This window comes from Peromyscus eremicus, chromosome 7 (genome assembly GCF_949786415.1).
Source record: "Peromyscus eremicus chromosome 7, PerEre_H2_v1, whole genome shotgun sequence".
NCBI lineage: Eukaryota > Metazoa > Chordata > Mammalia > Rodentia > Cricetidae > Peromyscus > Peromyscus eremicus.
In genome coordinates, this window is record NC_081422.1 from 70,409,159 (window position 1) to 70,436,492 (window position 27,334).

Consider the following 27,334-nt stretch of genomic DNA (forward strand, 5'->3'; position numbering starts at 1 on the left):
GCAGTTCCTTATGTTGTGGTGACCCCCAATGACAAAATTATTTCTGTTGCTACCTCATAACTATAATTTTGCTGCTGTTATGAATCATAATGTAAATATCTAATATACTGGATGGTCTCAGTAGACTTCTGTGAAATAATTGTTCGACCCTCAAAGTCATCAAAACCCACAGGCTGAGAACCACTGCTATAGTATAAAAAGCTCATATAATGTTCTCTAATCACTGTCATCATCAAATAACATTATCACATTTTAATTATTTGATGGATTAAAGGTTTAAATGCTCTGAAATAATTTTTATTTAGTTGGAGAATAAGGTAAAGGCGTAAAAAAATTTTGCTTGATGCATTTTTGTTATTCATTTTTAAAGTGGAAACTTGGAAATGATTGATGGATCATATTGCTTTGTATTTTTAATATAGGTATGTGTCCTGTGCTCTGGGCTGTCCATATGAAGGAAGCATCACACCACAGAAAGTCACAGAAGTAAGAAACATCCCAAGTCCTTATGGTTACTGGTAAAATGATGGTATTATCAGTAAATTTAGACAGTTTGCTTTATTATTTATTGAATTTCAATAGCAGAGACTAAAGAGAAACATGACTGAGAAATTATCACTGAAGATGTGTTGAGTTACTTAGCTAGTCATTTAATTTTCTTTTTTTTTTTAAACATAGACCTATCAGCTCTAACTTTCCAAAGGTGGCTGACAAGTCTTATAACTTGGATGCTTTAAAGACAAAAAGAGTAAAAGCAAGACAGCCATCTTGCTTGTGCATGACTTTAACCAAATGAGTGCTTTCCCACTTCCTATCACAATGTCAGACCATTGTGCACACACATGTATGCAGCTCTTTCTCATACATACTTACCTCAGAGCACGTGTTTCAGTGTTTCTGTTCATTTGTGATCTTCATTATTGTGCTGCGTTGTTATGACAGACATTTATGGCAATAGAGTGTAGTCATTGAGAATCTCCATACTGGATTTTTAAATCTGTTAATTCTATTCTATCTTTTTTCTTACCATCACTTCATATTAATGAATACCTAATACTCTACTTTGAGAATTTGTGTAGAAATTTATTTGTAGATAGAGTATATTAATATCAACTTCTGCTAAGATTATAAATTTTCATAAATTTTGTAATACAACACTGAAACAGTAAATATGTCATGAATAGTAAACCCCAAATTATGTAGATTAAACTTTAGTCCAGCTGAAGTAATTCCTTCCTTGTTCACTCATTTGAACTCTGAAGATTACTGAAGATTTTTCAAATGAGGGTTACTTCATTATGTCTTATATTAAAGGTCCTTGATCACAGAGGCAAATACACTAGGAAATGATGAAGCTTAGGTTTTATATCAATTTACTTACATCCAAGACTGTTTAATGAATTTGCACAGACTGCTATATATTGATTTTTTTTAAAGAATATTTCCAAAGGGCTTGACTCGGGCCTCATTTCTTGGAGACACCAGATTGTTTGTCGTCCTGTTGCACTGTTCTAGCATGGAGGAGCTGCATACTCATTTTTTTTTTTAATACCATAACAACTGGGGTGCTGCTGAAGCCTTGCAGACAGATTAGAAGTATTAAAAATTCATGATCAGCAACCATGCTGCAGGAGCCTTTGTGCTAACCTAATACATTTTGTGAATTTATTCTTTTCTTTCTGAAACGACTATTTGAAACTTGATTACTTTTGCAGACTCTCACCCTTCTTCACACTTAATGCCCCTGTTTCTTGCTTGCTCATGGCACTCTCTTGCACGTTTGACTTTTTCCCTGCTTTGGAATGCTCTCTGCCTTTCACACTTCAGTGGCTTGGAACCCACTAACCTTTGTGTGTCTCCTTTCGCAAACACATTTCAGACCCTCTCTCCCACCCTTTTAAAGCTTACTTTATCTCAAGGCACTCCATTCCCATGCTTGACAGCTCTAGGCCAGTGCCCAGTGTCCTTTCACACATGATGTAGAATCCTGTTTCTCTGTCCAGAGTCTTATTTTAGTTTGATTTGTGCATATCAGTGATATTGGCAAAAAAACTGGTCCTCATTTGTATCCATGATCACAAGAGACATGCCAACATCACTTTCTCATCAATCTCATCACCTAGCTCAGTGCCTGCAATAAGGTGGCTCTGCTGGGTGGTGGTGGCACACGCCTTTAATCTCAGCACTTGGGAGGCAGAGGCAGGTGGATCTTTGTGAGTTTGAGGCCAGCCTGGTCTACAGAGCGAGATCCAGGAAAGGTGCAAAGCTACACAGAGAAACCCTGTCTCGAAAAACAAAACAAAAACAAAACAAAACAAAACAAAAAAAAGTGGCTCTGGACAAGTACAAGTTGAATGAAAAAAAAAAAAAGCCTTTTATTTACTTTATTTTGCAGCCAAGCATGCCGTCAACGTTGTCCTGATTATTGCTTGTTTTGAAAGCATACTTTGGAAAGCATTCTAGATGAGGACATTTTGTCATCTATATTCAACAAATCAGTAACCGAAGTACAGTAGATTAATCTCATGATCAACCCAGTATCAAAGGGATAATCTGGGTGAGAGCTAATATTCAAATCTCTATTTGTCTCATTCTAGAACCTCTGCTAAAATATCATGATGTCTTCATGCAGTCCACATTGCTCTTTCATTGTAGCGTTGGTTATTAGGCTTCAAGATAACTTGAAATTTACCTGACTTGAGTCCCTTCACTCACAAGATAGAAAATTTAAGCTAGGAATATTACGTGATTCTTCTAATTGCTAAATACCTTAGTGACAGAGTTGAAATTTCTGCTGATGACTCATGACCTCTGATATAATGCCCAAAGAAACACTCCTTCCAATGTAGACCTTTAATGCTTCTTTTCAGTTAAAGTTGAAAAACATCAACCTCATCTATGTGAAATCACAGCTTGACCTCGAACAGATATATATGAAGTAGGTGTGACTCTAAGACAAACTTGAACAGATAACATAATAACAGTAATTTCATCCAAAATATTGATATGGGGCTTAAAATTTAATGAGCATAAAAGAGGACCGGGAAACTGAAGTACACACTTTGCATGGGCAAACTCATCAGAGTTGTCATTTTTATCTCCAGGTGGTGATTGCTCGAGTCGCAGGGTTGGTGTCAGCTCATTTCCATTTTTTTTCACCAGCAGTTTGCCTTTCAACAGGTCTCAAAGAGATTGTATGGAATGGGCTGCTATGAGATCTCCTTGGGAGACACAACTGGAGTGGGCACTCCGGGAAGCATGAAGATGATGTTGGAAAGTGTCATGAAAGAAATCCCTCCAGGGGTTCTTGCTGTTCATTGCCATGACACGTACGGACAAGCCCTTGCAAATATCCTAACAGCTCTTCAGGTATTTGTAGTCTGGGTATGCTTGCTATGCTGTAGGTGTGCACAGTTATCTATGATACAAGCATGTTGAGAGTTTTAGTGAAATAAATTTATCAAATGCAAATATAGTGCTTAAACAACAATATGTATTGTATAGTTTATGTTGAGATTCTAGGAATATGATGTTTCAACATAGCTACATGCATGAAATATTTATAAATGCTACATGATTTTTTTAAAGAAAATGGAGGTCTCATTACTATTTGTATGATTTGGTCAAGTTGGTGGTCTTATTCTATTAGACCTATAGCTTCTAATTTCAATACCTATATACCTCAACTATAAAACTTAATACAGTTGAATATTATGATATGTTGAGAAGTAAAGACACAAAAAACAGCAGCATGCAACATTGTAATCATGAAATGAGTGATCTCTTGTTAATTTGGTTGTTCTGTGATGAATATATGTGGAGTAGAAACAGAGACTATTTTATTAAAGCATTTTTTTCTAAAGTTTGCAACCTCACATTGCATGTATGCACATGCACCTGGGAATCTAGTGTAAAGCCCTATGTGTGCTGGGCAATCACTCTGTCACTGAGCCCACAACTTCACTTTTAATATAACTTGTTTATTTTAACCGAATAGATTACTTTATTTAGTTAAAGAAAAATATCTAAAAAGTTAGAATACTAAGAATCACTAAGTTATATGCTATTCTAGGTGTATTTATCTAAAGAGTAAATTTAAATAATTTTATTTAAAATTTTCTTAATCTTATGAAAAATAGATTCATCTGATATCCATACAGATAAAATCTTGAAAATTAAAGATAATACTATTACAGTGTTTTGGTAAGACTGGAAGTCAGTTTGGAAAGCTTAATGTTATAGTGCCAACATGTGCAGTTGTTGGCAAAAGTTTAGGAAGAGCAGGAGGAGCTTATCTGACATGTGTTACATATGTGAGAAGGAAAAAAGATTGTGTTGTGATATTTTGGGTGTACTGGAACTTTAAAATTTTTTCTTCCTAGGTAATCTAGATTCAATGACAATAGAGAAATGTGCATGGCTCCAGGGTTCTGTGTCCAACTTCACCTTTTGTCTTATTGGGTGTTCCTGGGCACATGCCTAATGTTTAGCTTTGATATTTACTCTTTACTTCTATATTTTCACATTGTGAGTAGTAATGTATTTATACACTATGTTTATTATTCTATGGATGGTAGTTTAGTTATTGGGGATAAAGGCTTATAGTGTAGAGTCTCAGAATATAGAGAAAAAGTCTTTAGTCTCTACCATTTAATAGTTCTTTTTTGGGCACTAAATATTTTTATATCTATTGTGATTTTTAATTGTTAAGAAAAGCATATCTGCAGGATAATAGTCGTTGTATATAATAATATTTATTATTTTTATATTTATATTAAATATTTAAAAACATTTAAGTAGACAATAAATTATAATATAGTAGTGATCTCATACAATAATATTAATACTGAAAAACTATTTTCTCCGAGTGACCTGGTAGTCATCGTGATGTCTTAATGTGATACATTAGCCACGTGCCGTGATGCTGCTGTTAACAAACATGTGTGTTGCTAATTATATGAAAATACACCACAAAAGTCATAGTATTTATGACTGTATGTATATTTGTATATATGATTGTATAAATACAGCGTTTACAGCTAGTATTGACAACTATAGCAAGCAAGTATTTGAGGTTCATGTATTTTTTTACACTCTTTCGTCTGTCCTTTCTGTGCATGCGTATGTTTGATGCTGGCCATCAAACCGGGGGCCTCCTCATATATGCTAAGCCCAGCCCTACTACTGCTATTTTATTGTTACTTCTGTTTATTGAAAAACACACAGAGACTCAGTGCAACATTTATGCCTGCCACAACCTCATATATTTCATTTTACTGAATCAACAGGCCATGCAGAGTGATCCACTCTGGGTTTGTGATGCACAGTGATGGAACTGACTCACAATGTATTTCTCAGAATGTCATAATATGTGTTTGTACTTGTTAAAATTAACCTGTGGAATAAGAAGAAATAATTCCCAGTAAGAAGTGTGTGTGTTTCAAGAACATAAAGAAAAAAATCAACCACTGAGGTGAATAGCTTGGGAAGACAGAAGTGAAAGAAGAATAGATTGAGATTTAGAAGCTTCATCAGTTGAGTGGCATGCTTCTCATTCATAGATAAGTACTGAAACCTTGGGGAACATTGGAATCCTGCACTGGAAATACAGGGGAGCACTATACATGTTTGGATCCAAGCAAGTGAGGAATATGAAAAAAATCTGTATGTGGCCAGCATTCTTCAAAAGAACACACTCTCATAAAGGATAAACAACAATGACACAATTCTCCCCATCCATGGAAGATAAGCATGTTTATTTTTCATGACATTGACTACAAGTGGAAAATAGATAGAAAACCTCTCTTTGTGCATCATAAACTTTCATAGCCCTCCTGAGTTTAGAGTTTGGCTTTACGTTGAATTTGAAAGACACACCAGATGAATTGCTTTCAGATAGTTGTGGGTCGGCGGGACCCGTCATTTTCAATCACATATCTATTCTGAAGGAATGCTATTTCTGTTTGAGCTAAGCTCTTGGCAAATTGTGTGTGTGTGTGTGTGTGTGTGTGTGTGTGTGTGTGTGTGTGTGTGTGTGTGTCTGTATCAGGGAAGAAGTGGATATTATAGTCTTCAGCAGCTCCTTTTGTAGTTAGTAAAAGCTGTAAGAACCTGTAGTTATATATTCTGTTGTATCCTTCTTAATATATACAAGCTCTATATAAATATGGGAGGCAGAAGGCAGGAGAGAGGAAAGATGGTCTGGAAAAAGAGTGTTCTTCTTCTTCCCGCTCCGTACTATCCAAGAGCTTCATTGTTAGTTTCAGTGTAAACACACAGATAAAAAGTGTCACAGCAACTTGTATATTGGGAAATATGCTGTGCATAAATAACAGCTGAGAAAATGGTCAAAAACAGAGCTGAGCAAAGGAAACTAATGTTTAAAATTATTGAGGTTTCTTTCTTTTTTATGTATCATTTTTGCTATGGGTTGCCTATAGTTTGATAAGATATTGAAAACTGAAAGACATACCCTCCCATTTTCTGGAAACTATACATAATTCAGACAATGTTTAAGTCTTTTAGAATTTTAAATTCATTGAAGACAGATGGGTGTGGCATTGAGATGTCACTGTAGACACATGTGGATGCTGGTCTTTAACAGTCCTGCATAAAGAAAAGCCTAGCAGAGACCATTTCTAACCCCGCCTTTTAATAGAAATGGCAGTAACAACAATAGAACAAGCAGGTTTAAATTTAGATAACAAGAAACAAAACTCTTGGAAAAAAATCTTAGTGTTTCAATGTAGGGGAAATGAGAGAGTCCAGCTTCATTAGGAACACGGCTAACCTTGGCTTCAGGAAGCAATGGTCGTACTTCATTTTAATGGAATCTTTGAAGTGGTTTCTAGTAAAATTTGTGGTGGATGTGAAGTGGATATCATTTGCTTTAATTCAGGGGTGGAGAAACAGTTTGCAGTGTTCCAAACTAGAAGTTACTATTAAGGCAAGGAGACATGTAATAAGTAGAAACTTGGCTACAGTGGTAGGAAACAAATGGGAGTTATAAATGGAATGTCCCCCTCAGTCTGGAAAGCACATCTAATCAACTAGTAGAGGAACCTTTCCTGGATTTTCAGGTTTTATTGTGTTTTTAATCACTTAAACATGTAACTCATGGGACTACATGGGTATGTGGACATTAATAATTGAACTTATCAGATATGTTTAATGTAGAAAAATTATTCTGATCATAGATGTAAAGTTAGGGATATTTATAACTACTCAAAAGCAATAGAGCAAGAAAACGAGGTGATAAAATGTACAACAATTTAGTAATGGAAGAAACATACATGGCCCTATATACATGTCTCCAATTTTATGTAAAAACTGAGTTTTACCCTGTTTCATATTCCCCAAGTCCCTAAATAAAACACCAGTTTAACAAATTGGTTAATCTACTTAATATAAAACAATTGCTCATTTTTCTCCATTAAAATGTTTTGAGCCTTCATAATTGAGTAAAGCAGAGTAAAACAAATAATATCCAATGCTACAAATAATGGTCACATGTTAATTGCTAGCATAGAGACAGAGCAGAAAGCCCAACATTTCTCATGAAGAAATACTACATGCTTTTTTCTTAAATTTAATAGACCTCTAGCTAGTGTGCCTTTCCTTGTAATGCTTTCCATATGTTTATTATTCTCTTTTAGAAAGACTAAATTATTAACCTAATTTTTACATCAAAAGCATTCATGGTTTTATGTAGACTCTTACTAAACCATGTTAAAATGCCACCAAACTACAAGTTTTTCCTAATGTAATTGGTTTATGTGGTTCTCAAAAAGGATTTAAAACAATTTCCTCTACTACCTAGCCAAGTCTTTCTCTTTTTTCACTTCCTACTTATTATAAAGGGTGTAATTGTGCAAAATTGAGACAAGTCACAGAATTTCCAGAAGAGTTCCTTGATAATGGTATACTTGGTGGGCAAATTCATGACAGTCGTTGCAATTAGTGCCATAGCCAACAATATTAACTTTTAGCATGTATCTTATATATGAGCAAAGCCATAGTGCAGAACATTGGGTAGCAAATATATGTAGAAATGGATGCATTAGATATTATTCATTTATTTGATAAATTTTTAACAGCTAAGTAAAACAGAATACAAGAAAGGAAAGGATTCAGGGGACTTCTAGGGTAAGATGGTAAATGAGGAGCTTCCTCTGTGCTGCTCTGAGAATAAAGAGTGTTAAGGCAACAAAGGATACCCAGTATTACAAGAAGAGAAAGAGAGAAACAGCTATAGAAGTTCAGAAGATGGTGACAGTACAGCTACAGATCACAGACAGCTAGGAAGTCACCACCAAAAAGTAGGAAATGTCCTGAGGAGGATATTCCAGTAAAGGACAAATACAGAACCCCAACTATAGAAGACCAAAGAGACTCCTCCATATCATCTAATTGTTAAAATTCTAAGTGTGCAGCAGAAAGCTGCGAGCCTTGAGTGCTGTTGTGAGAAATCTATCAGAATAACACCAAACTTCAGCAGAAACTTTCAGGCAAAGAAAGAAGGGATGAATGTATATCAAGGCTGCCAATCACTATTCCTGTACCCTGAATGTTATCTGTAAAAACTGAAGAAGCAGCAAAAACATCCCATGGTAAACAAGAGCTAAAAGCATTCATAACTGACAACTAAGTCAGCAATGCAGAAGAAAACCACACAAAGAGGAGCAAGAAAATCACAAACATGAAAGCTTGGTAAGAATAAATCTTACTACAAGGACAGATAGACGAAAAGAACATATCGAGATTGAACAATATAGTTTTGAATATTGGTTGGCTAGTGAAGAAATCAGAGAAGAAATGACTTTTTAAAATCCCAGCATCAAATTAAAATGGAAACATGAGTTATGAAAACCCGTGAGACACAATTATTGCAATTGTAAATAGAAAATCTTTACCTCTGTGTTACTGCATCTTAAAGATCTAAAATAAACAATCTAGCCATGGACTAAAAAAGGAAAACCAGCCAAGCAAGGATTTGATAGATGTAGAGAACTAATGATTATCAGGGCACAAGTTAATAAAAAACAAGTCAATAAATGTACTCAAAGAACAATACAAAGGATCAAGCAATAGAGAGTTGGTTCTTTGAAAATAACAAACTTGACAAATGGTCTAACTAATCAAAAGAAAATCCAACTTAATAAAATTGGAGACAAACCATAGGGTATTACACAGATTTTGAAAGTTAGGTGATAATTAGAGAAAAATTTGGACCATTTCAACAAGTTGAAAAGCATAAAATAGATAAATATCTAAACACATGTGACCTACTTAAATGAACCAAGAGAATACAGATGAGCAAACACATTCAATGACAAATAATGAAATTTCACAATAAGACTATTCCTGGAACAGATAGATTTACAGCCAATTTCTACCAGATCTCCAGAGAACTAAGTCCAATATGATTTTTCCAGAAAAGCTTTCAAACTAAAAAACAAAAAAATTGATAAAGACAAACAAAGAAAAAACCCTGGACCAATTATGTTAATAGATATAAATACAAAATTTTCAACAAAATACTTGGAAATTTGATTCAGTAAAACAATTAAATGATTTTATGCCATCATTAAGCTGGTTTTAATCCAAAGATGCAATGAGGATTCAACAGATACAAAATATTATATCTCTTTATGGTAAGAGTCTTGAAGAAACTAGGCCTGAAAGTATCACGTCTGTGTATAGTGTTGTTCTAAACAGACGATAACCAACTGCCTAGTGTATTCTTAACTTTATACCTTGTTTTTTGAGACAGGATCTTTAAGGGAAAACTATGGCTCACTGTGAGGCTGGTTGACTATTGAACCCCAGGAATTCACCTGTCTCCACTTCCCCAGTGCTTGGGTTACAAGAGGTGCTACCAGGCAGGGCCTTTTACTTGGGTCCTGGGGCCTAGTTTCAAACTTCTTAAATATGCAAAGGTGATTGGAATTCCTGATCCTCCTGCCTCCACCTGTGTGCTGGGATCACAGGGATATAGTACCATGTGAGGCTTCCATACTGTTTAATTAGGAAAAGCAAAAGAAAATTACATCTAAGACCAGGATTGCACAGGCTGCTATAATCTTCATGTTTCCTGAGTAAAATTGTATGTAGTCCCTCCAGAATGAGACAAAACTATTAAAAAATAATTCGCTCAGTAAATTTGAAAAGCTATTAGTAGGCAGTTATTGTGTTTGAACATATTTAAAAATTAAGTCAGTGTAACAAATTTATAAACTAGGTTAAAACTTGATTCTTACATAAGCTTATTAATATAATTTTCTGAAGAAAATGATGTGGCTGGAGAGATGGCTTAGTGCTTAAGAGCACTTGCTGCTCTTGCAGAGGACCTGGGGTCTGTTTCCAAAGCCCACGTGGGACACCTTACAACCATCTGTAACTCCAGGTCCTGGGGACGCACCAGCACCTGCACATATATGGCATACACCCACACAATTCGCACATACACATAATAAAAATAAAAATCAATAATTTTGAAAAGGAAAATTATTTTTACTTCTAGAAAAATGCTTTTATTATCTGTGCACCTATTTGGATAAAAACTATCACACAGAAGGTAGTCAATAAATATTTTTGTTCAATGAACAACCTGAAATAATTCATCACATTTGACACAAATAATTTGTGCTGAAGAATCTGTTCCATGGTGAAGAGATTTATAAACAACTGGAAACATTTGGCTGCTTCCAGGGAGGGATTCCAGAGCATGTGATTTGCAATTACTGAACTTCCTGGCCAGTGCCTTTCTGACTTGAATTTACTCTTCCCTGATACTGTTAAATAAGTCTGGTATTGTGTATTGTGAGGCTATTTTCTAATACTGAGCCATTTAAATCTAACACCACACATTACTTTCACCTCCACAAATCAAGACTGGAAAGAGTCTGGCAACCTATGAGAAAATTATCCAAATAATAAAACTAAGATATTTGTACTTATTGATATATAAAACATTAAAATGTATTTATATTAAGCATGTGAAAACTTTGAGAAATTTCTTTGGGAAAACATTTCCCTGTAGGATGTAGAAAAAAATTTTATATATATATTTGTTTTTTCGAGACTGGGTTTCTCTATGTACCTTTGGTGCCTTTCCTGGAACTCACTCTGTAGCCCAGACTCGCCAGGAACTCACAGAGATCCGCCTGCCTCTGCCTCCCGAGTGCAGATTAAAGGCGTGTGCCACCACTGCCTGGCTTTGGAAAATATTTTTAAAGCTAATTTTGTGAGGTTAAAAAAAAAGAACGTGGTTTAAAGGGTGTCTTGAGGATTATTAGTTCCCTTTTACTTTGCTCTCACAGTAACTACAGATAACCAAATAAAGCTTGTGGTTCTTAATGTTTTTGCTCCACTAAGCATTCTTGAAGGACACATTTGTTTACATAACCCAAACTTACTGTTTTCAGTTGAAAGTCAGAGCCTATAAGAATAGATTTCCCATTCTGTAAAGACCAAAAATGTATTTACTTTTTCTTTAAAAAACATTTTATTTTATTTTTCATGTGTGAAGGTTTTGCCTGTCTGTATGTCTGAGTACCATGTGCATGCCTAGTGCCTCTTGAGTTCAGAAGAGGGCTTCAGATCCCCTGGGACTACAGTTGTGAGCTGTCATGTGGGTCCTGGGAATTAAACCCCGGTCCTCTGAAAGAGTAGCCAATGTTCTTAACCACTGAGCAAACTTTCTAGCACTTATCTTTTCTACACAGATATATTGGAACACTTCTCCTTGAAAATAGTGTAAGAGTTTAAGAGTAGAGTGTATTATAGTATACACTTCAGGTATAAGAAAGACAACATGACTTTAAAAGGATAACAGATTAATTCAATAAATAAAGCATGAATTTTTCATTTTCACAAAATAAATCATTTTTATTACTAAGATATTAAACACAAAAACAAAAGCCTGAGTGTAAGACAAATTGCTAAACGATCTTATTAATAAAAAACCTGGAGCCAGATATTGGGGTTAAAACTGAGAGATCAGAGGAACAGGACAAGCCACAGCCAACCTCACCTCACCAACTCCTCAGCTTCCAAAAAGACTTACTTCCTGTATACCCATGCCTGTATGCCTTCCTGTCTCTGCCATCTCACTTCCTCTCTCTGCACAGCTCTGTCACTTCCTGTCTGTCTGTATAGACCTCCAGACCTTCATGGTTAAGTAGTGTTGGAATTTAAGGCATGTGCTTCTGTTTCCAGTGTGGCCTTGAACTCACAGAGATCCAGACAGATTTCTGCCTACCAAGTGATAGGATTAAAGGTGTGTGCTACTGTTGTCTGACTTCTTTGTTTATTTATAATGGCTTGTTTTTTTTTTTTCTCTCTGATCTCCAGGCAAGCATTATTAGGGTGCACAATATAAATTGTGGGACACAATATATCACCACACCTGAGTAGTCTATTCAGTGTTGCTGGCATGTATGTTTCTAGGGTTGATCACTTGGTATTGGATGATCAATCAGGGGCTCATCCCTGGGGTATAGTAATTTTAACTCTCAGCAGCTGTTAATTGCTTGTAACTTTGCATTTAGAGGTCCCCCATCCTCATCTACACTGGGATGTTAACCAGTGTTGGAATTGTTTAGAACTTGTTTAGGGAGGCTTGTTACAGTCTCAGAGCAGACTTCCTGGTCCTCAACACATTTCTGCCTTCTTTTCCACTATGTCCACTGAGTCTTAGGTACAGAAGTTGTATTGCAGTTATATAGGTATTACTCTCTTTCTGCTACAAAAAGAAACTTCTTTGATGAGGAGTGAGATCTACATTTACCTGTGAGTATAGAGATAAGTATTGACAATGTAGTTAGGAATTAAACTGGATAGGAAAGTGGCAGTAGTCGGTTCTCCTATGAGATCCATGGCCTTATCAGCTACATGTAGCTAGCTAAGTTTATAGTACCAGGCATGATTTTTCCCTCCTATTAAGACCCTTGATTCCAATTATACAGCTGTTGGTTACCACCAAGATACTATCTAGATAAATGGATGGAACTAGAAAATACATTGAGTGATATAACCCAAACCAGAAAGACAAACAGTATACATTCCCTCTCTTCTGTGGTTCCTAACTCCCCATCTTCAGGTATGAGTATTGAACCTGGAGTAACTACAGAATGAGGAAAGTCGAAAAGGACTGTGGTGGGGAGAGCCCTACATAGAGGAATCGAAGGATATAGATGATATGGAGGGGAGAAGGGGAAAAGGGGGAGGGAGCTTTATTTTGAGAGAGAGGACAATGCAGAAAGGAGAGGTGGGGAGGAGGGATAAACGATAGTAGGGATGCTCGGATAATATATAGGGAATCTTTTTTTTATATTTACCTAAAATTGCATATAGCGTGTGTGTATGTGTGTGTGTGTGTGTGTGTGTGTATGTGTAAGTGTGTGTGTGTACGTGTGGGGTGTGTGTGTGTGTGTGTGTGTGTGTGTGTATGTGTAAGTGTGTGTGTGTACGTGTGGGGTGTGTGTGTGTGTGTGCATCTATATCTTAAAATGAAGTGACACTGTTGAGGTGACAATAATCTCAAGAGCCATAGACTGTCTGAAAACAAAAACAAAACAACAACAAAACCCCCAAACCGAAAACCTTTTGAATTGTTGGTCAAAGGAAACTAAGAGACACCTAAAATAGTATAAGCTTTGCTATTGCTATCACCCTTGATCACCTACAAGATTTGAAGGCAAGTCCCTATTGCTGAAGATGTCACACACAGTGGACACAGTGGATTTTAATGAAGGTATACATTGTTGATTAATTTAGCAAGAGTTATAGGTGAAAATGGACTCAATTGAATCAAGGAAGTAGACATAATTAACATGTTTGGATCATTGTAATTATTTTTGTTCTTACCCTCTTCAAATTCAGGCTTCCATGAATGTAGTAGAGGGTTTTTTGTCTTAAAAATAAATAACTTGCCAAAGAGGAATGCTCACAGGCTTGCTCTCCATACTGTAATTAATCTACCTTTCTTATCCCTCTAAACATCCACAGTGGGCTCTGCTTCCTACATTGTTACTTGAGAAATGCCTCCCCACCACTCCAGACTTAAGGTCAGTCTCATGGAAGCAATCAATTGAAGTTCTGTCTTCTCACATGTTAGTGGTTAGTGTCAATCTAAGAAAAATCTAAAGAGCGCACAGGTTATGAGTTTGAAGTGTGCCTCTCAGCAGATTATAAACTGACTAAATAGTGGAGGCCATCATGAAGAATGTATGTTGCTCGAATCTTAAATAAGTCTTATTAATAAAAAACCTGGTACCAGATATTGGGGTAAATGCTGAAAGATCAGAGAGACAAAGGAACAAGCCACTTCTTGCCTCTAGGACTCCTCAGCCTGAAAAAGCTCCAGCCAAAAGGGCTTCTAGCTGAAAGGGATGCTTCTGCCGAAAAGCCTTCTAGTTCCATGCCTTATATACCTTTCTCTGCCCAGCCATCACTTCCTGGGATTAAAGGTGTGTACTTCCCAAGTACTAGGATTAAAGGTGTGTGCCACCACTGCCTGGCTCTGTTTCTCTCCTAGACTGAGTCAATCTCATGTAGTCCAGGGTGGCTTTGAACTCACAGAGATCCAGGCGATCTCTTACCTCCTGAGTGCTAGAATTAAAGGTATGTGCCACCACTGCCTGGCCTCTATGTTTAATCTAGTGGCTTATTCTGTTCTCTGATATTCAGGCAGACATTGTTAGGGTACACAATATATCACCACAAATGTAGAAAGGTTGCAAATGGTTTCCCTGCTCCTTATGGCTTGAGGTGAAATGCTGCCCACATGTCCATGCATTTGCACACTCCTTCTCAATAATGGTGTTGTTTGGCGGAGAGTATGAAAGTTTTTGGACAGGGTACTTAACTGGAAGATAAAGGACCATAGGAGGAAGACTGGAAGATTGTTTCTGGGTTTGACTGTGAATCTACATTGTCCCATCTGCAAGCAAACACTTCTGTCACCACAGCTGGGAGCTTGTCCCATCACCATGCCTTCCCTGACACACTGTACTGTATCCTTTGATCAGAGAGCCTGAGAATGTCTTGAATCTCTTGAGCTGTTTTTGTTAAGTAATCTGTCACAATGATAAGTAACTAATAAAAATAATTGGTACTGGGTGTGGTGGGACATGCCTTTAGTCCCAGCATTCTGGAGGCAGAGGCCAGCTGATCTCTTGTGTTTGAGGCCAGCCTGGTCTACATAGTGAGTTCCAGGACAGCCAAGGTTGCAAAGATAAACCCTATCTCAAACAAAACAAAACAAAACAAAACAAAACAAAAAACAACAACAGCAACAAAAATACAAAACAAAAAAAAATTGGTACTGAGAAATGGGATATATGAAACTGTCTGTTTATCAAACATTTAGAACTAGTTTGCTGGAGAAATGTAAAACATATTGGAACTGTAGGCTAGAGCATCCATAGAGTGCTACAGGTAGAGCTTAATGTGCAGTTCCAGTGGAAGAGCAAAAGAAAAATAGAAAGCTTAACCATGATGACCCAGGTCATTGGGTTTCAGAGGAGAATAAGGACTCCATCATGAAATACACTAAAGGTATTTTATGCTATATTCTGGCAAGAAATGGAATGTGTTCTTCCTGTGTCTTGAAAGCTTCCTTTGGGCTGCTTTTAGAAGAAATTAACTGTTTTGTTTGGCAAAGGAAATTCCAAGACAGCATAGTATTCAGGTTATACTAGTTATTACTCATTGCATTTTGCAACATTTCCAGTTCTCTTCTGTGGCATATTCCATCACAAAGTAAGAAAAGCAACTAATGACTGTTACAAAATATATGATCTACCTATGGAGGGCAAGCCTGATGAGCATGATCAGTCTACCCATAAACTTGGTCTTTGGGTTAAAAAATGTAGAGGTCAATGTAGTGATGGTCTCTGAGATCTCTTTTAGCTTAAGTTGGCTCAAGATCAAGGGACTTACTTAAAGGTCTGTACAGTACAAGTCATTGTCATAAGCAAGTAAAAAAGTTCAGTTAGAGAAACAAGGACACTGTCAGCTTTAGCCTTTTAGTTTTTAAATTTGATAGGAAGATACTAGTGAGGAATGTTTTCCCAGAGGTATACTTTTCCTTAAATATATTGAATATATCCATTTAACACGAAAAGAAACTGATATGAAATCCTCTTTCAGCCAGTAACGTGCTATCAGAAGCTTGTCTAAATAAAGCATAGTCTAATGTGCTGAACAAGATTTCCACATAAGACTAGTCAATGAAATTGAGCTGAAGTTCTTCCCCATTAATGACCTGTAAGTTATATCATTGAAAAATAAGACCTATCTAAACTATTCCCTAGATAATCTCCCCCGGTGTGTGTGTGTGTGTGTGTGTGTGTGTGTGTGTGTGTGTGTGTGTGTGTGTTATATGTACATGCACATGTGCACAGGTGTGCATACATATATCTGAGCATGCCTGTGGAGGACTAAGGCCACTGCTAGTCATCTTCCTTGTTTGCATTCCACGCATGTTTGATACAGGATCTCTCACAGAACCTGCAGCACTATGGTCACAGAGGCATGCTGCTGTGTCTGGTGTTTGTGTCGTGCTACACATCTAAACTCAAGTCCTGGTCCACTCTATTGATTGGCCTGTGTCCCCAGCCTGAGGGGAGAAGATCTGTAAGTTGCTTTAGAAGCAGTCACTGATGCAGAGATCCCCAATGTGATGTTAATGCAGCCATGAGGCATTCTACTCTTCTCTCCATTCCAAATTTATTTCTTTTTAATTTTTATCTTTTTGAAGAAACAAAATATAATTTTATCATTTCCCCATTCCCATTCCTCACTAAACCTCTCCCTTGGACTCTCTCACTCCCTCTCAGATTGACAGCATCTTTTTCTTTAATTATTATTGTCATGCACATATATGTATGAATATATAAATACAACCTTTTGAATCCAATCCAAATGTTGCTTGTATGCATATGAATGATTTCAGGACTGGCCCTTTTGAATTGGATAGCCAATTAAGGTGCTCTTCCTTGAGAGGCTAATCCTCCCTTTCTCAGCAGTCTTTTGTTAACTGTAGTTCTTTGTTTAGAAAAGGGACCCATGACAATTTCTCTCCTTCCACATTTGCATGTCTACTGATATTGCCATTGTTCTGGTCTTGTTTATGCAGCCACTTCTACAAAAGACTGTTTTAGTAGACATTTTAATATTCTGACTCTTACAATCATTAAATATTTTTAGATAAACCAATAGAAATAGTTGAAAATCAATCATTATAAAACTAATTTATCAATATAATATAGGGTAACAGATTTGTGATAATTTCAAATGATTTAGAAAATTATTGACATCCTTCCCAGCCTTACCTAAGAATCTATTTGCAATTGATACCTTAAGGGAAAATCAATTTTCTCCAATGGAGTGTCACTGGATTATCAGCCACACTCTAGGACAATCATGTCCAGAAGTAGCTGGCCAACACAAAATAGATTCTATGTGTTTTGGGGCCAGGGAGGAAAGAAGGCTTTTTCTTTTGTTTTATTTTGTTTGTCTTCCTGGTTTCTTGTTTGTTATAATTTTCACTTTTCATTTTATTTTTCAAGAGAGGGATAGAGAAAAAACATGAAGTTGGATATGGCCACAAAGAGGATCTGGGAGTAGTGGGGAGGGGATATGATCAAAATATAGTGTATGAAAAATTTTAATGAAAACAAAGAAAATCATTGGCATCCTTAAAGAAGTAGGAGATTCTTACCAGAACAGAAGTTGAAGGCTTAAAATAATTTTTATTCAAGATATTCTAGTTGTATATTCAAAATCTCCAGAGTTTTTAGGAAAATTGTTAAAATCAATAAATATAACAAGATCACAGATACACAAGCACAATACATAAAACTCATAATATATATGGTTATGCTTAGCTGCAAAAATTCATTACAAGATGAAGTAATGAATTTATGATTATATTATCATTAAAATGCCAAATAATAAGACATGAATCTAGCAATAAGTTTGATTTTTCATAAAAACCAGCATAATACTATGGAGAGAACTAATGCTTAAGTATTTGGAAAGATTACATTTCTGGCTTGGAAGACTTAACATTTGAACAAATGACAACTTGCATTGAATTGATCTATTTATTCAATGCAAAACTGATAAATTCTGTGTGTTTTTTTTACATAGATATATATAAGCAGATTCTATAATTGTTATAAGATGTTATAGAATGGCAAATGTCCTAATAAAGCTGTGTAAATATAAAAGTTACCAAGCCAGACTTAGATATGACTCATACATTGTGTGAGTAGGCATAGACAATATTTAAAATTATAGAATTATGAGCACATAGACAGAAACTAAGACATAGTTCAAAGGAAATAAGACAAACTATCCCACACTAACAGAAATGAAGATGCTTTAGACATGCTTATCAGCAAATTCAACACGACAAAGGAAAGAATAAATGACCTGAAAGACATCATGAGAAACTTCAAAGTAACATATGAAATAGTATTTCCATTATGTAGGGTTCAAATAAGACAAAAAAAAAAAAAAGACCTCTACCCAGATATTTTAAATTGTAATGCTTTATGTAAATATGTGGAATTATGTCTGGAATTTTCTGAAAGAGAGGGGGTAAATGACCACGCAGAGTTGGTAGGAGAATCCAACATATTAGTAATGTTCCATTTACTCAAACTGCGTAGGGAGTAGAATATATGTATGAGTGTAGTAAGTTCAGTTAGTTATGTTTAAAATTGTGCATTTATTTAAAAATATGTTTTCACATTTAAAAGAAATTTAAGAGTTAAAGAAAAAAAGAGATAAAGTATACCTTTATAACTACATTTGGACGGTTGGCCATGACTTTCTGAACCAAGGTATCAATTAAAATTTAATAAAACACTGTTTTTATCCCTGAAAGTTATTCTAGCCAGTATCTATTAGATCTTTCAGTTATTTGAGAATGCAATGAAGAGACCCACTGAGTAAATAAAGCCCCCCGGAAGTGTTTGCACAACACAATCTGTGACTGGTGAAATATTCTGTGCTGATGTTTCTGAAACCAGAGACCGGAAGCACGCAGTGGAAACGAGACCTTTTACTGTTCTTACGCCAACGTCAGCATCAATTATAGCACTGTGTGGGAAAAGTTGTAAGAAATACTACCGGTTTCGCAAGTCTGCAGATATTTTAATTGTGGCAGATCGGACCCCAAAACTTTATGGCCTTCAGCAACAAATGGCTCCTAGACATTAAACTGATCCCTGATAAAACAACCCGGGGGTTATGAGAAGGCTACTCTGCCAATTTCATCTCTCTGTGGGATCCACTGACATCTGGTTCAGCTGCGGAAGCTGGAAAACTTCTTTAAAATTCTCTTGACAGTAAAAATGGACATGTGGAAAACATTCTAATCTGTTAATCTTTGGTGCTCCTGAACAAGGGACATTTGGCTTTAAACTTCATGATGATAAATATGAAACTTCCAGATCTAGTTGTAAATAACCTAATGGCATTTGAATACAGAATAGCATTTTATTTCCCAATAGTACCAAAATATGAATATGCACCTGCATTGACGAAAGGACCCAAGCTGCCCACTATGCTCTTTGTTTACACTTGGGTTTTATATTTTGTCAACCTTTACATTGGTTCCATTTGGTCAGTGAAAATTAGCAAACAGTGGCAAGTAACTGCTGCTTTCTCATCCCCTGTCTCTTCACCCCCTTCCACTCTTCCCTCTGCTTGCCCTTCATGCTGGATCAAGATCCTCCCTTTCTCTCCTTCATTGTATTACATATTTCAAATAATCAAGAAATCAAATAACAGAAGCCATTAAATATTTTGTCATGTTTGTAAATGAACTTTAGGATTACCACATAGATATATTAGGGTGTGAATAAGTTATCATGGAAGAAATTATATGTATCACTCTGTCTCTAAACAGATAAACAACTGTCTTTAAAAGCAACAAACTTCAGAAGCTATTTATATCTTGTAGTCCCTACAAGATGTACAAAACTATACCGAAACAGGTCACGGTGCAAGCTCCTTGTTTGTGCTGGTTAGTTTTTCTCAGCCTGATACAAGCTAAAGTCAGAATGAGGATATTTGAAATTTTTATATACTAACCACAAAGGCCATGGGTTTAAGCTCAGAAAAGGAGAATACAAAAGAAATATTGAATGTAAATGTAGGTCCATATAATTACCCACCAAATATACACCACTCAAGAGCCTTTCTTTTTCTAATCCCAAGAATAATTTATGATTTCTAGATAAAACAAATATATTGATAAATGCACCTATAGATAAATAAGTTAAAGAGAATAAAGCATAGCCATTATTTCTGACAAACTACATTTTTCCCTTCTGTTACTGTCTATTGAGTTTTAACCTCTGAAAGGCAAAATGTCTCATGATAGTTAAATGCAGGGCTTCTAAATGTGAACATTTAAGATCCAAATATTACCCTGTTATCTTGAACAAACTACCAAAGCTGCCTGTTCCCTGTGTATTCTCATAGATAAAGCTGAAATATTAATAGCATCTGGGAGTGTTAGTCCTTCTTGCCTTTCCCATTGGCTCCATTCCTCAGCTCTCAGTTTTTGCTTCCATAGCTGAAACCAATAATATCACTCAAGAAAATCCTTTATCTTTCCAGTGGAAGGCTGCCTTCTGAAGTCTGTACGGAATCTAAAGGATGAGTTTGCATTTTAATTTTATGTGATTTTAGTGTTTGAGTATTGTATTTATGTGGTTTGTCCCTCCTCTCCTCCATGTACCTGCTCCCATGTTTCCTCCACTCCTCAAATTCATGGACTCATATTGCTTAATTATTATTGTTATATATAATTTGCATGTAAATGTATAAATACAACTTACTTTAGTGCTGCTTATATGTACATGGGTGTCGGGCTGATCATTTGGCATTGTACATCCTATCAGCGGGCTCATCCCTGGGTAAGACTGATTCTACTTCTCTCACCAACCATTAAATTCCACTGGATCTTCCTCAAGAGGCATGGCTCCTGAGATTCCCCCATCCACATTGACATGCCAACTTGTGTTGTCTTTTCACGTTTTGTTTAGACAAGCATAGTGCTGAGATTCTGTGGATGCAGCCTCCGTGTTGTACTTCGAAGACACCATGTTGTAGAAGATATCTGGTCCTCTGATTTTATACTCTTTTCAACCCCTCTTCTGTGTTGTTTCTGAACCATAAATGTAAGTGTTGTGTTGTAGATGTGACAGTTGGGATTGGGCACCCCGCAGTCAGCTGTTCTCTGCATTTTGACCAGTTGTGGATTTCTGTAATGTTCTCTGTCTGAGAGGAAAAAAACATCGTTGATACCTGTGGGTATAAAGATAAATATTTAGAATGAAGTTAGAAATTATACTGGTTAGGAAAATGATGGTGGTAGGTTCTTTAGAGTCCATGGCCTCATCAGACATGGAGAGTGATGTAGAGTCATACCAGACATGAACCTTCTTGTTCTTATCCCTCCACACCCCTTCTCCCTCTGTAGTATCGCCTTGCATCACCCTCCCCGTTTTCCCCATTTTTCCTTTCTGATCCCTTCTCTAGAGCTCCTTCTCCCACACTGTGTGGTATTTTGTACTTTCCTGTTATCTTCAGTTACTCCAGGTTATATACTCACAACTAAAGTTTCAGAGATAGGATCTACAAATAAGAAAACATGGGTCTGAGTTGCCTTACGCTGTACAATATTTTCTAGTTCCATCCATTTACTTGCAAATTTCATGATTTTATTTTTTATGGCTGAATAGTATCATATTTTATATATATGCCACATTTTCGTTATCTATTCATCAGGTGAAAGATGTTCGGTTTGTTTCCATTTCCTGTGTACTATGAACCTAGTGGTAGTGAACATGGCTAAGCCAGTGTCTGTGGGATAGGATGTCAGGACCTTTGGAAGGTCTGTTTTTAGCTTTATGATAATTCATTGCACTGATTTCCATATTAGCTGCACTGTGTTTGCAGTCTCACTTCAATAGTGAACGAGGGTTCCCTTTCTCCCACATTCTGTCCAGCATTTGTTGTCAATGATTTTCTCAAAGTTAGTCCTTCTGGATCAGGCAACATTGTGTGTGCGAGCATTTTGCTGTGTTCCTCACAAGATTGGACATGAATACCTTTTGTTATACCATTACATTCTTAATGTCAGGTTCTTGAAACATTCTAAGTTCTTGATAGACTGTTGCAAACTTCCATTGCTGCCTCATGGTCCTTTTTAACTATCACCTTCTTTGTACTAGAGGTCTTCAAAAGGGTACTTCTCCATGACAACCTTCATCCTACTCTACCTCAACAGTTCCTATCCATTCTTTAAGTTACAATTCAGAAAGATTTCTTGAGCAGATGTTTCTGGTGCTATATGACACCCTCACCTATTGTCGTCTGTCACATTGCCCCCAGAGTTTCTCTGTTCCTTTCTTGAACTACAGCACTGATTGATGAGGAAGAGTGTGCATGATAGTCCTAGTCTCTGTTATAGAATCTAGCATATATGCTTAAGGTTAATTACCTATGTTCAAAGAATGACATATGCTGTCAAAAGAAACAATTGCAATTGAAATACTCATTTCTTATGTCACTGATAAGGATTTTTTTAACCAACTTGATTTCCTTGTGTAAAGAGCAGCACATTTGCAGTTGAAGTCGAACTCTGGCAGTCTTTGCAAAGTTGTTTAAATTAAAGCCCTCAGCTTCTAGGTCTGATGAATTTCTGTAATTGACCTCTGTTCTCATCTGTAATTTGGTTCTAGTTGTCATTCAATTTAAGTTAAAAAAGGAATGAGGTCTGTCTGGTAAAATAGCCACTGAGTCCTAACTCCTTTTACATAAGTCTTCACTGACACCTCACACTGAGTTGGTGCATTTACAAGAAGGAGAAAGAAAGAAAGAAAAAAAGAAAGAAAGAAAGAAAGAAAGAAAGAAAAAGAAAAAAGAGCTGAAAATATTTGCATATAAGATATATATCTCACATTATGTGGTTAAATGTATAGCTAAATCATAGACATAGGAAATCCATAGGATGAATTGTTTTATGAACATGCAATAACTTTTAAAAGTAAGACCTCTATTAGCTGAACCCAAAGGTTCACTCCAGAACACTACTTTTTGGAAGAAGCAAATATATTAAGTTGAGGAAGAAACTCATGGAGATACAGGTAGGGATTCCAAGCAAGAAAGTTGGGAGCATTGCAAGAGAATCTACAAGAAACTTTGCATTGCTGAAACATAAAGTTCGGGACAATAGCAAATTACTGAGTAAACCTGCATAACATGGGACAATGATAAACAGTGAGGCAGGGTTATATATTCTGGTCCAAATTCTAAAAGGCTTTATTGATGACTGAGAATGATCTTGGACTTTATCTTTCGGGTGACATGACTAAGAGTCACAGCAAGTTTTAGGCAGGAAGCAGATATTTGCATGTTAGACTCATATTGTAGAAAAACTCTTCTATCATATCATTACAATATATATTTACATGGCCTAGAACAAAACAAAAGAGAATGATGACTTTAGCGTATCAACAAAGAGATGTTGAAGGCCTTATGCACAGGACACAGATAATACAATAATACAGGCACACCATGTTTTAAAGTGAGTAATGAGTGATTAAATACAAATGCCAGAAAGAGGACAGAAACAGAACTGAGTCCCATGCCTTCAGCATGAGTGACAGGTGGGATAGTGATCAAGGGCTGTCATATGTATCCAGCTGTAAACCATTACAGCAGAAAAACTGTTCACTACTATGCCAGGGAGAATGAAAATTTAAAGGGCTAAACAAAGTCATCATAGTAGATTGTCAACTCAGCTCAAAGAATAGAATCTGGTCACCAGAGTCCTATGGTACTTGCTGCCTCATTTGCTGCCCTCAGCTGAGACTATTTTATGTTTTTCCCCCCTCTCATCAGGCTTCCCATAGAACTATTTACCTCCACATACATCTGGTAATAATGTTCTAGATTAGCCAAAATAACAAAACACATGAGACATAATCACAGTCAAATATCTATCTCACTCATTATAAATATTGATTGAGTAGGATGCAGGGCCTCACTATTGGGCCTCAGAGAAGCAAAGTCTCAGAAATCTCATAATAAAATGGTCTCTTTTCATCATTGGGGTGGTGGTGGTGGCAGTGGCGGTGGTGGTGCATGCAACAATGGGCAACTGCAAGGATTTTGCGGCCAGACAGTCCTTGTATCAGATGATATTATATGTGAACAAATGTAAAGGGGGAAATTGTGTGTGAAAGAAGACATGCAATAGTTTTAAGAAGATGAATTTTAAAACCATTACAAGTAGAATCCACTAATATATTATTCTTTCATAGTTTTATAGATACGAAAACACTTGGATCATGTTCATGTCCCATTATCTTCCCATCTTCTTCCTAGTCTCACTGAACCTGCTCTTCTTCCCAACAGCTACACGTCCTACTTGATTTTTCTTCCTTGGGACACAACTGTGTCAAGGACTGCTTTCATGGCATGGATGAAGGATTGTTTACTTAAGCAAGAGCAACTTATCAGTGGCCACACCCTTAAGGAACATGACTCCATAGAAAGTATAGCGGCTCATAAGTGGTACGGCCTTGTGAGCCCCTCTTTATCAATGAGGGAGTATTGACATGTCCAGTCTTGGACAGGTCTTGGGAAAGTAACCACAAATGTGAGTTTGTGAGTGCAACAGCTATCTCTAGAAGACAGTGTTTCATCACATTCCTTTTTGTCTTCCGAATCTTACATATCCCTTACCTGATTTTCCATATCCCTTACATGATTAAACATTTTATATATTACATGTGAAAGACAAATTATACCAAAAACCAATGTACATTTATACCCAAGCAACTTGTTGTAGATTAACAGTGTGTAATCGGGAAAGGTATTCTTTTATTGGCAGGCTATGTTTTATAGTTACAAAGAAAGGACCTATCACTTTATTGCTTATCTCAAGAGGTAATCTTATAAGAAAACTTAAAAGAATCACAAATCTAAAGTTTTATATATGAAAAAGAATCAGTCAGTTCTACTTTTAAATCTTTAGGGTACATATCCACCTATCAATAGTTGTTGCTGTTGTTTTATATCAGGAGATGGAGGGCAGAAATGGTTATAAGGAATTAGTCATCACCTTTGGTCACCAACCAACCCTAGAAGGGAAAGTATATCAACTAGTAACAGTTGGGCTGCTTTGTTCTTGTCCCTGACCTTAACGAGCCCCTCATTCAACTATGTGCCTTTCTAAAACTTTAGATTATCTTCTTGGGGTTTTCACCTCAAAGTTATTTGACAAAAACATCTAGTCTAACCTTAAGTTATTTTCAAAGCTTTGTTTCAGCTATGATGCACTCTGAAACCTGTGAACACATCTCCCAACATTAAGATTAGAAGAATTTAAATTAGCTGGGCTACTGGGACTCAATTGTTTTTCTTAACCATTAACCCAAGCCACAGTCTACACAGCTCTTCAGTAGAAACCCATGCATTCTAGCTGTATGACACTTCCTTGTTTATATTTTAATCATCAAAACTCTATTTAAACTATCATTACTATTACCAATTAGACAGTGCAGCTTAGGAAGGAATCATCTTCATAATAGTCCACAGGTAAAAATGCCTAGTAGAATGGGATGTGTCCAAGAGATAAACACACTACATTACAGGCAATGGAGCTCTCCCCACACCCATTCACACCATGCCAGATACCAGAGGAAGACAGCAGCAGCAAACATAGGAAGGCACAGCAGAAGTAAAAGACAATCTGGAGTCTGTGGTCTCTGGGCCTTGCCTGCCTACCTGAGATTCACCCATCAGGAATTTTCCTCCTGGTGGGCTGGCACCCTGAAGTCGACTGCCATCTGCTGCTCCTCTGGCAGGACCACTGGCATTTAGTTTTATGTAGAACATCGAAACAATCTAAATTTCTGTGACTGTATTTGAAAAAGTAACATGGAGAGAGGAAAAATTATTTAGTCTTATTTTAACCATACACCAAGTATTGTACTAATTTCAGTGCATTTCAAAGTTAGCAACCCCTTCCTGTGCAGTACTTTATTGCAGCAGCTCCCCTCCATCCATACCCCAGCACTCTGCCACTCCATTTCCACCCAGTCCCAATGGCTGATTGGTCAAGCATTTGGTGGGAAATGTGTTGTTTTATTTGGAGAATTACAATGTGGTTTACCTTTCTTGTTTCATTTTTTTCAAACTTTCAAAGCATAGTACATTTGTCACTTACTGTTGGAGATTTCAAAAACCTGACGAATGCCTCCCACATGTTTCTTTCTTTTTGTAATGAAAAACACCCTAAAAACTTTACTGTTTAAAAAAGAACACGTAGATGACTAAAAACAGACAGTGGGTCATTATTCTTTAGGATGTCTACACTGCTTGTCTGCAAATTATGTTGTATATTTCTTTTTACATACGGTATAAGAGTCAAGTGATCTTTTGGTTCCAAATTCTGTAGTGGCACCACGCAAGAAAAAACCTAATAAAACTTAGTGAAGTGTTCTCTCATGAGATGACATTGTAGCATGTATTTTATATGTCTCATAGAAATTTTCTAACTTTACATAGCTAAATGTTTATATGATGTTAATGTTATGATGATAAATAAACACTGTTGACATTAAAACTTGGCATCACAGTAAACAAAAGAAATTGCTTATTTAAATAGCCCCAACACTGAAGAATGTTAAGATACGTGGATTTCCAAACTCACAAGTAATAGTATATTGCTGCCCCTGCTGCTTTGGATAATAGTAACAGTGAAATGAATTCAATATGCCTCATTTAGGCAAGTGTTCTGTCATGGATCAGATCAATGTACATAATTTTAAGTGTATCTCTCTCTGTGTTTTTTTTCCTACCAAGAGTATATAATGTTTTCTGCAGATTCTTAAAACATTTAGAATTTACAAACATTTAGAACTTTGTTTTGGATGAATTTTCTTCTTGAGAAGTATGGAGATCTATGGTACAATAAACAGAGCTTTTGTCTTGAAGTGTATTCTAAATATTCATAATTTTTATTTGGAAAATAACCTACCAGAAGTGAAAATATGTTTACTTTAATCAATTAACATTTATTTGTCTTGTCTATGATGGACAAGACTATAGAAGGATGTAAGGGGGAAGGGGGCAGAGGATGGGGATCAGGGAGAATAGAAATAACAAAAAACAAATTTTATGTGAAAACTGCCATAATGAAACCAAATACTTTGGATGATTCTTTTAAAAAATGAAAAGTGACAATCCTATGAAATCTAAACATGTTTAGTTTATAGACATTTACAGCACTCAC

At 36.3% G+C, this 27,334-nt stretch overlaps 1 protein-coding gene across 1 annotated transcript in view; it reads left to right on the top strand.

The window, feature by feature from the left end:
• Window positions 1–27,334, top strand: part of Hmgcll1 (3-hydroxy-3-methylglutaryl-CoA lyase like 1) — a 119,576-nt gene that overhangs the window by 73,027 nt on the left and 19,215 nt on the right. The window contains exons 6-7 of the mRNA XM_059267017.1: window positions 423–486; window positions 3,181–3,369. Of these exons, the coding sequence (XP_059123000.1) occupies window positions 423–486; window positions 3,181–3,369 (253 nt within the window). The remainder of the gene's footprint in view (window positions 1–422; window positions 487–3,180; window positions 3,370–27,334) is intronic.